This window comes from Crinia signifera, chromosome 4 (genome assembly GCF_055691185.1).
Source record: "Crinia signifera chromosome 4, ASM5569118v1, whole genome shotgun sequence".
Classification (NCBI taxonomy): domain Eukaryota; kingdom Metazoa; phylum Chordata; class Amphibia; order Anura; family Myobatrachidae; genus Crinia; species Crinia signifera.
Genome location: NC_139220.1, coordinates 211,418,274 through 211,431,283, shown reverse-complemented (window position 1 = coordinate 211,431,283; position 13,010 = coordinate 211,418,274). Strand labels below are relative to the sequence as shown.

General features: G+C 41.2%; 1 protein-coding gene across 5 annotated transcripts in view; it reads right to left on the bottom strand.

Moving 5' to 3' along the window:
• The window catches only part of PRMT2IP (PRMT2 interacting protein), a 47,508-nt gene that overhangs the window by 19,343 nt on the left and 15,155 nt on the right, over positions 1 to 13,010 (bottom strand). Inside the window, exons 3-4 of one of the 5 annotated variants that reach the window (XR_014473479.1) lie at positions 4,124 to 4,157; positions 823 to 1,010 (exon numbers count right to left, since the gene is read on the bottom strand). The exons of 2 other annotated variants lie outside the window; for them this stretch is intronic. Coding sequence is in view for 2 of the 3 variants with exons in the window: in XM_083183719.1 (XP_083039845.1) it covers positions 4,124 to 4,157 (34 nt within the window). In the remaining variant the exon portion in view is untranslated. Of the gene's footprint in view, positions 1 to 822; positions 1,011 to 4,123; positions 4,158 to 4,196; positions 6,586 to 13,010 lie in introns of those variants that run through there. 2 more of the 5 variants (XM_083183719.1, XM_083183720.1) reach the window with 2 other exon arrangements.

The window sequence follows — 13,010 nt, the reverse complement described above, 5'->3', positions numbered from 1 at the left end:
TGAAATAATAAATAATAAATAAAAAAAAACATGGAGTAGCAGGAAGGACATTGGCTCAAGTTCATATTGTGGGCCTGTCAGGGCCGGCTCTACCATTAGGCAGCTGCCGAGGGCGCCGGGATCTAAGGGGTGTCGCCAAGTCTGCCTTTCAGAAAAATCAAGGACGTCTATAATGATCCTTGTTGTACTTAATGCAGGTGGCTGCTGTGGAACTTCTAAGACCTCACTTCCATACATTCCCTTGGGGCTTATTTCCCTACTTTGCTGCCCCCTCCTCATTGTACTCTATTGTGGATGGCAAAGGGAGGGGGGGCCTCCAAGGAAAGCAGGGGACTTGCCCAACTTCCTGGGGGGCTGGGAGGACCACCTGATTTTTGGGAGCCGCTCTGCCATACCAGAATGTTAGGCAAGTATGCCTTAAGGGGATGGAAAGTGGGTATTGGTAGCAATATGGGGGAGGGGGCAGTAGGTTGAAGATTTGCCTAGGGTGCTGCAAAGCCTTACACCGACCCTGGGGTTTGTGGAATAGATGATAGAATGCGAAAATATATCTACAGAGGCATAAAAATGAATAAATGGAAGAGCTGAGCTACGGCTTCGCCGTTCACCATGGGAACTCCATATTTTAAATTTACCAATGTATCTCTCCTCATACAGCACATGCCAATGCATTTCCAATTAAGCAGATTTTATGTGAAGCCATTCATTCTCTATTTGCTACTGCTTTTAAAAGGCATCCATACTTAAAAATAGACTTTCTACAGATATGTCTAAATACATCCAGCCTCTGTGTGGTAAGCAGCCATTCTAGTCGCTCCATACCTTGATGTGATTCTGTAGCGAAGAGCGTCTATCTGTACATGTGACTTTTTCCAATACAATGAGTATAAATCACAAACTGATGCGAATAGAATGCACAACCAGCTTCTGATGATTAAAAGGATAAATCCAGTATGCCTGTGTAACCACCGCTGTTTCTTGAATTTTTCCAGTAATATATACCTTAATCTCTGAGGGAGATACATAGGGATGACTGTTGGTTCCCGATAAGGGAATTCTGAAAGGTGAGGTAAGTATCCCCCCCCCCCCCCTGTCTAACCCCGTATCCCACAAGGGTTAGGCTGAAAATCACAAAGAACATAAGTGACCGGCTATTATGCGGTTATTGAATATGCTTAATAAATATGCCTCTAAAATCACAAAAACTAAATAACAAAAATAACTCATTTTGCTTGAGTGTTTCATAATTTAAAAAAATTTGACAAAAAAAAATGTTGCCACTTCATAATCAAATCTGTATTTGCATGTTATGTAAAGTGATCATTTCTTTAATGCAAATTACTAAAATATGTTTTAACAGTTGTTACTGTATGGATGCTCCCCAATTTCTGAGCTGCATAGTGCAAATTAGGTAATATGGCCAAGTAAGGGGCTACTGGAGTTTATGTAGAAATATACATATACAGTAGCCATTTGATCTATTTTGCAAATGTTACTCCAGGTTTATTAAAAAGTGGAGCTTGTCATTAATTCAAACAAATTGACTATAGAGACAGCCAATATTACAGCAGCTAATTTGTACTATTAACCCATATATGCTGGAAAGTTCTAAGTAATTCAGACATTGTTTTTGTGAAAGTAATTTAGACATGCACCCAAACTGAAAGATAGATAAGCATGAAGTAGCCTTCAGAAGACAGAAATGCGGTACAGCCAGGTGCCGGGATGGGGAGTATGTGGGAGCAAGACAGGTATCTCAGGGAAAAACCAATAGAAAGAATAAGACTGTGCTAAAGTAACAACTATATTTAATAATTAAGAAATAATAAGAATAATTTTTATATAATTAAGTATATTTGTTACTTTAGCAGTCTTGTTCTTTCTTTTGTTTTTTTCTGTTGTGTGTTATGAGTAGCCCCATGTGACTGCTGCTTGAATGAAAAGTCTTATTATATCAATTGTCTGTAATTTGGTTTAATCCAAAATTTTCTGCTTCATTTAACATTTGGATTTTACCATAGCCGCCCTCTCCTAGATTTTAGTTATCTTAGGGATTCAGCATTTCCCATGTATTTTCTTACCTTTCACATCGCCAAAATAACCCTGGTTATTGCCGGGTTGAGTTGGAATGCACCACTATTCAATATCCCGGGTTGAACAACCCTTAATTTCAATCCAGGATATAAACAGTGTTAGGTACTGGTGGAGTATCACGGCTCCCACGATGTCCATCGTATGCTAAAAAATTGCATCGCATGCGATCGCAAGCGATTTTGCACTGAAATGCATCCAAATGCATGGAAATGTGTAGCAAACATGTTAAATGCCCCCAAATGTCATTTTTCAGAGTGTACCACCCCAACTATCAACGCCAACCGGAAGCGTGGCGAGCGCAGCGGTACGCGTCCTACGACCTTTTCATACCCCCACTATCCACGTCTGCGTGGAGTTGAGAATAGAAAGTGTGGCGAGCGCAGGTATACGCGTCCCCTCGCGGGCTTCACAGGTGTCTGCGTGCGCTCGCCACGCTTCGGGCTCGGTGGCTCGCTGTGCTCGCCACACTTTCTATTCTCAACTCCACGCCTACGTGGATAGTGGGGGTATGAAAAGGTCGTGGGACGCGTACCGCTGCGCTCGCCACGCTTCGGGTTGGCGTTGATAGTGGGGGTGGTACACTGAAAAATGACATTTGGGGGCATTTAACATGTTTGCTACACATTTCCATGCATTTGGATGCAGTGCAAAAACGCATGCGATTTGATTGCATGCGATTTTTGCTAAAAATAGCTTAAAAACTGTAAAAATCGCATCTCATCGCATGCCATCTCATGCCACTACATATGGCATGCGATGGGAGCCGTGATACTCCACAAGTACCCAGTGTTATACACGAGTTGGATCCGGGTTAAACGGCCCTTAAATGGTCCATCCCTGGTTATTCAACCCGTGGTTCATTGTAAACTGCTTATTGGCTGCTCATTGTGTGTCTGATGATATCAGCAGCCTGTGCCTGGACAGCAGAGTGCAGCAGAGAGGATTTTGCTTACTTCCTGCACACACAGCCATGGCAAATTGGAGTCCTGAAGAGGTGAAGGAGTTGCTGAGAATAAGTGGCGAGGCAGAGATTGCCAGGCAGCTGACACTGTCAAAGATTCTGTTGTTTACATCTGCCTCCTGCGCAGATGCTCTTGTCAGGTAAAAGCCCTATCTGCCCAAAAGTGTAACCACCTTCTCAAATAGCTCTCACTGGCTGAAATAGAAGCAAGCATGAAGTAAGGGCTCCAGCCTTGTGCTCTGTCGGCCATGATTGCTGCAATGCTGTGAGCTGGCTCTACCCTCTCCTTTTGTCCCCTTCTGAGCCAAAAACATGTTCATTTAAAAATGACATACATGACGTGTTTTCATGGCTGACCTGGGATGACTGAAAAGATGCCAACCCAGCAATAACCCTGGTCAAAAGTGCAACTAAAAGGGTCCCAACCAGGTTGGAAGTCTCAGGTTGGACCCGTGTTTGCGATGTGAAACTGGTATTAGTGACGTATAGAAACTTGTTCTAAAAACATATACCGAATAAAGACATTCAGTTCAGTACGCTCTAGACACAAACTGGTGTTGGTGGTGTCTCAAAACTCCCAGTTGACTGGAAAGGATTCTCATCTGACAACTGAAGGAGTTATTTATTTATTATCTCCATCATTGAAAAGAGGCATTTTTGCTATTACTTTATTCTGTATATTTAACAGTTGCCTACTTTTAATGTCTCCTCTCTGAAAGAAGACCAGAGAGGAGACACTGCTGGTCAACTAGGGGTTGGCACAGGGCGGTCATTAGGTCATACCCAAAACTCTGTAAGGCAGTATAGGGTGGGCCTAAATGACACATTTCAAAGCCCCAGGCCTTACAATCAGCACTGCACTACCTAAAAAGCAGGAGATCCGGCCACTCAACATGGGTGTGGGGGACTACCCAAAAAGGGACCACTAACAACTTGTGGCACTGTGGACAAGTATGATATATAATACTGAGAATGTCATTTCACAGCCACACAAGATAAGAACACGTTCATATGCTTGCACACACACACACTTCTGGGTATTGTGATTTGCAGGGAACACATACGTACTTGTGTGTATGCTGCCCAGACTGTGTCAGGGAACCTGGAAGATATAAAGTTCAGGGACATGAGCCCAGAGGGAAAAGAACAAACAGGAAAACCCCAGTGATTAAACAACGGGGTATACAACTCCAGATTCTTGGTATCAGTAGAAAAGTAGTTTTATCATTCGATATAGATATATATAAATAAATAAAAAGGATTAGAGATGCCTCTTTCCTATTACAATCTGGAGTTGTGCACCATCTTAGTATCATTAAGTACAATAAAATGTATTGACTGTAGTAACGTACAGAAGTCAATCTGAGACTAGTAGTGAATTAGCTATATGTAGAAATAAAAGAGTGGTACAAACAAAGAAATGACACAAATAAACAATGTGCTTGTGCAAGAGAATGTCTTCTATAATCTGGGCCGGACGTGGGGCCTGATTTATGGGTGCAAGTACAGCAAAAATACAAGAGACTAGGCAAAACCATGTTGCACAGCAGGTGGAGGAGATTTATCATGTCCAGAGAGCGTTACATTTGGGTGGGGTGTTTTAAAATGTAAAGTCCAGTGTAAAAATATAGCCGCCAAGCATTTGTGGGCTACATGCAAGAGCAACTAGTATTTACCCTGCACAGAAATATAACTATTTGTAAGTAAGTAAGTAAGTAAGTTTTATTTATATAGCGCACTTTCTCCAACAGGACTCAAGGCGCTTTACAGACAATAAAAATAACAATGCACATACTGCAATACAAAGGGTTATCAGTACAAGGAGCAGGCAACAATGGCAGTACAAATGTACATCACACATACAGATATGCACAAGACGCATTCTAATAAGGGACACGGACATGGGGAACATATTTACCGAGCTGTGCAGTACCCAGGCAGCCATTCAGCGGCGCCACATGGTGATTGCACAGCCAGTAACAGTACTGATATATATAAACTAGATGTACTCTAATGAGGAGCACAGACATGGGGACCATATAATTACTGAGCTGTGTTGCATGGAAACATCACTTGTTCCAGACAAAGTTAATTGCTTTTCTTTGGTTTACCGACATGAATCAGGCCCCTCTTACATATATAATATCACTTTACACAACTACATAATTGTATCTATATTATCCTAAGTTTACATTACTCTTGAAGGGGGGGGGGGGGGGGGCAATAAGCAAATTGGTTTAACACTTTCTTTAGTACAAAGATTTTCAAACTCAGCCATTACAGCCCAGGTTTTAAGGATATCCATGTGTGAGTAAAGGGGACTTAATTAGTACTTGATTCAGTTTGATTTAACCATTTGGACTTGAACATGGATAACCTTAAAGAATGGACTGCAGTCGAGGATTTTGGTAAAACTCTGCATTCAGTAGCTATATCGGAGAATCTGGAGCGTTATAGTTCTAGTCAGCCAAAAATTGGACTTTTACTGTTCTTGAATGCAGATTGTGTCAATGCTTTGACACGGAATATAAAACCCCATTCAGAATGTGGGCATAATACACCACACTAATTAGAGGACACCATATAACAAGTGCTTGTAGAACTTCATATAAAATTCAGCTAATTCATACCCCAGGTATAAATTGGGAATTTATTGTTTATACAAAGAATTAATCTACCATTCCGCCTGTTCATTTGCCTAGTTTGGTCTAAAGCCGTGTACACACGGCTGCGATAGGGGCTGATATCGCGGGGAATATGGTCGCTGGTGACCATATTGCCAGTGATGGGAGTGTGCACCAACAATAAATCGCCGGGTGCGCGCTCCCGTTTTCAACCTCGTTCTAATCGCTGGTCGCAGGAGCTTGTTCCTGCGACCAGCTGATTACCTCTGCGGCTCCGTCAAAGGTTCCCTTTAATCAGCGACCATCTCTGGTCGCTGATGAAAAAGGAGACCCTGAGCAATATATCTCCCCCGTGTGTACACACCTTTAGCCAATGCATACACATGGCTATGTACAATTTTGACTATGTGATTTCCATTAACCTTCCTAAGAAAGATGTTATATATAAAAGGTGTCAATCTGTTCACTTAACAAGAATGTTGCATTTGAAGGTGTTATTCTAAACACTTAGCAAGAAGAATGTTGTATTTGCAGGTGTTATTCTGAACACTTAGCATGAAGAATGTTGCATTTGAAGGTGTTATTCTGAACACTTAGCAAGAAGAATGTTGTATTTGCAGGTGTTATTCTGAACACTTAGCATGAAGAATGTTGTATTTGAAGGTGTTATTCTGAACACTTAAGAAGAAGGATGTTGTATTTGAAGGTGGCATTCTGATCATTTAGCAAGAAGGATCATTAATCCGATCATTTAGCAAGAAAGTATCAACAAGTTGTGTCTGTAGTTAGTCAGAATGGATGGCTTTATTTGGGAGCAGATAATATGCCACTACTTCACAGGGTTCAGCAGATGTACAGTCATTTTGGAGTCCCAAATGAGATACTAGTTGTAAAATCCAGCATGTCCTATAGATTATAATATAAAGAAGGGAATACATCAAAGAAATAAGGTTAATAACTGTAACAGTTAACAATGTCTGTGTATGCCAAAGCCACATACTATAAATAGACTTTTCATGATATATTTAATTACTGCTTGAGGCTATGACAGTTAATTATAATTACTGAACTGTAAGAATTGATACATTACCAAAAATATTTTTAACTTAGTTAAAAATTTAGATATGTATTAGGGGCATGTCTGCAGCCCTTAATACATATCTCAATTAAATTTTAACTACGTTGAAAAAACTTTTGGTAATAATATATCAATTCTTACACTATAACATATTACAGTAATATGTACTATGTATTGTAGTATACAATTATGATGGCTCTGACTAGACTTAAAATCATTTCAATGACGGGTGGGTCATGAAATAGTTGTTTTTAAACCCCTCCACCCCACCTCACCATACTGTGCAATTAAAACTATATTCGTAAACATACAGTCCTCCTATGGTTATTTCATAAGATAGGAAGGGGGCTAGGCTGGAGGGGTGTGGTCCAATAAATCTACAGTAAAAAGACAGTCAATAGGTAGATGCCAAATGGACGAAAACAACATGTACAAAGAGTCAACATGTTTGCGTGTGTCATTTTGTATGTTACACCATATCTGGGTCAAATTAGTGGAATCTTGTACGTCTCACTCTGCTATCACGTCACTCCCACAAATTACTATTTCCAATCATTGTCCACATAGATGGTAAATGAGGGAAAGGTCGACCATGTGTGTCAACCATTTTCATGGGAATAGAACCTGGAGACCTAAAGCAAGGCCTACATTTTACCTGTTGACCTTTTGGTTGATCTATCGACTTTATCTTTTAACTGTAGAGCCATCAGATCAAGCTAGACCACCATGCCATTGAAAGTCACCAAAAACTGTTCATTTTACCAGAAAACCAATCTGATTAGAGTTATGGGGCCTACACACGTAGAGATTTTTGCATATTTTCTAAGCAATCTGAATAGATTGTTTAGAAATAAGCACAAATCACTGTGTGTGTGTGTGTGTGGGGTCCATAGCAATGTGCAGCGCTATCGCCGAGCTAGATCTTTAAATTCATTGGCCGTATTCTCTCTCTAAGGGCCAGATTTACTAAGCTTTGAAAAGTGATAAAATGGAGAGTAAAAAACAAGCGAATCATTTTTCAAATCTAGCAACATGAAAGGTAGGAGCCTGCGACAGGAAAAGTAGGAGCTGATTGGCTGTTTGTTTATCACTCTCCAAGCTTAGTACATCTGGCCCTAAGAACGCTAGTAGTGACAGATCGATCAGCACTCATCACTGGTGCAGCGCTGTGTGCTGAGCGATGCTAGATCGCTCAGCACAAAGCTCCCATCACCCCCTGTGTAAGCCTGATTAGGATGCATATTTTTACATTCTCCCATACAAAAAAGGACAAAAGGCAGTGAGCAAATTCAAGGTCTAGATTTTAATCCTTTTATTTTAATAAACTATTTTGAAAAAAAATGTGATTCTTATTTTATTATCCAATAGTTAAGTAATTTTTTATGTTCAACTTCATTTAATAAATGTTCTGCCTTTGTGGGGCAGATTTATTAAGCCTGGTTAAGTGATAAAATGGCCGGTGATAATGCACCAGCCAGTCATCTCCTAACTGTCATTTTTCAAACCCAGGGGGAGCTTTATTAAAGGATGGGATACGGGAGAAACGGAATCAGCATATGTTATGTGAAATTATACCGCTTCTCCCCCATGTATGTAGGCAACGTTATTCAGTAAAGGACAGGGGCAAATGTATGAACAGTCACCACCCCTGACCATTGTACCGCCTGAAGCGAACGCTCCAGGCTGCACAGGAGATCTTGTGATAACAGCAAGATCTCACGCATGCCCAGTGAGCCACCTGGGGAGAATGAGTGCGTCAGCATATACGCAGTCCTGAGGATGACGCTGATAAGATGAGCCAAAGAAAGAGGATGTAACTGCTCTCCTTATCACCTGAAGTGAAAATAATCCTTTTGGGGGATACAGAAGCGCTCACTTCACCATGATATTACAGAGTAGCGGGACCAGATTTTTACAAATCGATAGGTGTATTTTATACATCTCCCCCCACCCAGTCTGTAACTTGACTGTTACTAAACGATGAGCTGGTGCGTTATCGGGACACTTTTTCACTACACCACTGTTAAACCATATTACACAACTGTAATACAGAGTATTATTGGACAGTGATAAAACTGGCTTATTTAAGTATGATGTCGTTTGAGACGGTTCAAAGGAGTAACCCAAGGCTTCCTGTCAGAGTCAGGTCCCAAACAGTATCTGCTCCCCAGTGACAACAGAACTTCGGAGTTAGCAGTGAGCATGTACTGGAAAGCAGGGGATTTGAATTTAGCTGAACAGAATAAGTGGGTTTGCACTACTAACCCTTTGTCACACAAATACCATGCAGACTCCTTTAAATGTTGTAATAGTCTGACAGTGGTTCGTTTACAGTATTTTCATATGCCAACTGCCTTAGCAAATGAACATTTAACATCCTCAAGACATTTAAAGATCTGCACTTATTATTGTGACATGAATAATTAAGGAACTGAATAATTTCAATGACATTTTTACTTTCTCCTAACATCCCATGTGTTTATGACCAACCACATTTCTTCACTACTTGATCTGATCATCTTTTTACAGAAACAGTCACTGTCAACAATGATATTGCAGCACTGCAAAGTCTAATCTGGTAGTTAGACCAGTTTGCCCACATCTGGAAAGGTCAGACCAGATTTTATGGCAGTAAACCCTGCTTAAAAGTATTCAAGTAGGCTTCAATTGAGTCTCCTTCATGTTAATAAGTTTGGAACCAAAAACTTCCCTAAAATGTTTATTCTTGCTTGTAATCAACAAAGGCCAGTTAGCTCAATAGTGCCCATTGATACATGAAGCGAGGTCACTTATACGTATTTATGGCCCTATACTTACACTAACTCTGGTCAAAATGGTTTGAGATCTATCCCTTAAAAAGTACTGTAGCTCATCACCAGACTGCAGCACAACACAGGGCGAACATGTCACATACAGGGTTAAACAAAAAACTAAAAACAATCCACTATATTATACCGACCCCTCCACCCCTCTTCTTTTCCCAACTGTTTGCTCAGCTCTAAATGGTCAGAAATGGGCACTCACCAAGGTCAAGGTTTTCAACATGGCATCCATCCTCAAGAGAGGTGTGTCCTCTCTGGAGGATGGATGCCATGTTGTCTGTTTGATGCTGTTGCTGACATGTTATACTAATTCCTGATGATGGCCTCAAGGAGACCGAAACATCACGTTACGTAGGAATGGATAATGCTGTGTATGCATTAAAGTTACAAAGTTGAAAACCTTAAACTTGGTGAGTGCCCATTTCTTCTACAATATATGCTGATGTTCATTTCATCTGGTGGAGAACCCCCCCTATCATTGTCCACAAGGGCAGAGTGCGGTCTCTTTGGAGATATATATATATCCCACATGGATAATAAATTACGAAAGTAAATCATGAAAAACTCATGGCGACCCTTTGGCAGCGTCGACCTAGTCACAGTTGTCCATTAGTAGTTGACCTAGTGAGTGTCAACCTAGACACTGTCTATCCACTGACTGCATATCCCCGTACTGCTCCCAGAAGACCAGGACATTTATGACTATTATAATAATTATTCACAAATTTTTACCCTTTCGTTGGTTGTCTGCAAAGATGTTTTTAAGAGGTCATCCCTCCCCCCCAACAACAATGTATTTCAGCCTCACCATGTGCTATTCCTGTGATGTATACCTCCATGGATTGCACACCCTGCCAGCAGTGACCTATGCAGTGCAACCCAGCTGGTGACTCAGATGGTTCCTCTGCAGGTGGGATGGCTTCACGTGGATGTTCCCATACACTGTATATCATATATTTCCTATATATACACATTGGGCCCTTGTATGGCTCATCTCCCACAGTGTAACCTTCGTAGTGTGCCCAACATGGCTGCCTCATCTTGTACATTTGTGGATGGGATGAAAAATACATGGACCTGACTGTCTTATTTGGACCCTACTCTACATTGCAATCAACCCATTTTGTGTCAGTTCTTCTAGTGGTAACCTATTCCACCCAGGGTAATCCTACACAGTGTACCCAAGATGGCTGCCTCATAGTTACATAGTAGGTAAGGCTGAAAAAAGACTTGCGTCCATCTAGTTCAACCTGGTATAGATATCCATTGCACTCATCTGGTACCTTGTTAGAGGAAGTTACCTTACTCGTGGAAGTTATCCAAAATGCCTGCACCAACACTACATTGTGCTCGCAAGGATTTCTTTGAAGTCTGTGTGACTTATCTATTGCTGTACTATCTAAAATGTACTGTAAATAGTTTTGATGTCTGTATAGCGCCTTGAGTCCTGTTGGAGAAAGTGTGCTATATAAAATATGTCACTTTATTTATAGCACCACTTTAATATCAAGTGCCTGTTAAAGCAATAAAGATTTACAATTCAGAGGTGAAAACGGGAAAAAAAAAAATCACTGAAGAAATGAAGAAGTGCTATCAGCAGAATATGGACCCCTTACTGAGATGTAAAAATAATACGTGAACCACAGTAAAAACGGTAAACTTACAAAAATAAAATGAATAAATATTTCTAGTTTACAGTTAATGGTATAGCACCAGCATATTCTATTGTTCTTTACAATTGAAAACATACCGTAGTTAAAAAAAAGTTTTGGAGGTTGGAAGGTGCTCGCAAGCCAAGAAACTACACAAGGTCTCATCAATTACCTATTGATCCAGCCAGATTACAAAGGTTCTTGGAGGGCTGTATGCAATGGTCAAGTTGCCCAAGGGTCAGGGGGATGTGAAAGTGAAGACAAAGGGGGTATTCAATAAGTCCCATTTTTTCACCTATAAAAACCAGGTACTGCACATGCGCCGGACCCAGGACCGTGAATATGATACTATGGACTGCTGCCGAAGCAGCCCATAGAGACTGGGGGCCGATGCATGCGCAGAACCAAAGAAGCTACTGCGTATGTGCCAATCCCGCAATGAGAGGCTGGACCAGCAGGGGTGGCCACGGGGGGCTGCCCAGCATAGTTGCAGCCCCCTCCTCCACAGAGGTAAGAGCCACCACTGGTTCCAAGCATAAAAGTCTCAATTTAATTAAATTTTAGACAAGGGAGTGTAGTGGGGCCTACATACAGGGAGATTTCAGGACACTTTCTAAGCGACTTCACTAGAACGCTTAGAAAATGCCCCAACATCACTCCGTGCGTAGGGGTGGCTATCTCGTGCCAATTTATACCCAGCATGCTGGATAAGTCTATAAATCGCTGGTCAGGTCCAGTGTTCTCGCTGGCAACCACTGGCCCTGACAGATCGCTCAGCAGATCTCCCAGTGTGTATGCCCCTTAAGAATTCTGTTTTATATCTCTTATAAGAAGCGTGTCCAGTGGAAATCAGCATATTGTATCTAACAGTGCTGTTTTAAAAAATGTGGGCGTAACCAATTATATATATATATATATTTTTTTTTCTTCAAGTAGTCCGCACTCTATACCATATCCACTGGTAAGTGGGGTGCTGCTACTGATGACCAAATAACAAAGTATAGGGAAGATGAAAAGGGCACTCACCAATTTATGTAAAATCTCAAAGACGTTTTATTTGCATCAGGGAAACTGATATACCAACATCGACGTAACGTTTCAGTCTATGATAGACCATCATCAGGATAAGGTATAGCCTTACAATCAGCAACTTCTAATGAGCAACCTTGCATCCATCCTCTAGAGAGGATACAACTATACTGCCTCACCGGGTCAGCTTATACACCCAGACAGGAAGTGACATCATTCACTGTCCATGTACTCACCACATCAATTAGCCATTAAAAACCAGGAAGAGATACTCTAATAGGTCAATAGATTAATTGCGTAATGCGTTAAAACCGCTAATGTATATAAAAAAGCGGCCATATAAAAGCAGCATTTCATGGAGAACTAGCCACTAATCTTCAACACCGCCGGGCCGGAAGACCGCATTGCGTTCCATGCAGACCCGGCGGAAGTGACGTATTTGCTTTCCAACAACCGGAAACCGCCAGTGGAGTAAGGTACCACATAGACCAACTCAGGTGCCGCCGGACCAGAAGCACTTATTGTGCGTACCACACGATCCAGGCGGAAATAGCCTGTGCGTTCCAAAGGAGTGGTCACTGTTTCAAAAGGTAAATACCACCTACAAATATGGAAGCAATAAGAACATAGACACAAGTCAATTTGCAATATTCTTAACAATATGGTGGTAAAACAGATGTAAAACATGCGGTCCAAGAAAGATGGCTGCCATCTTGGAATGCGGTCCTTTGTGTGAAATAACTGTATCTA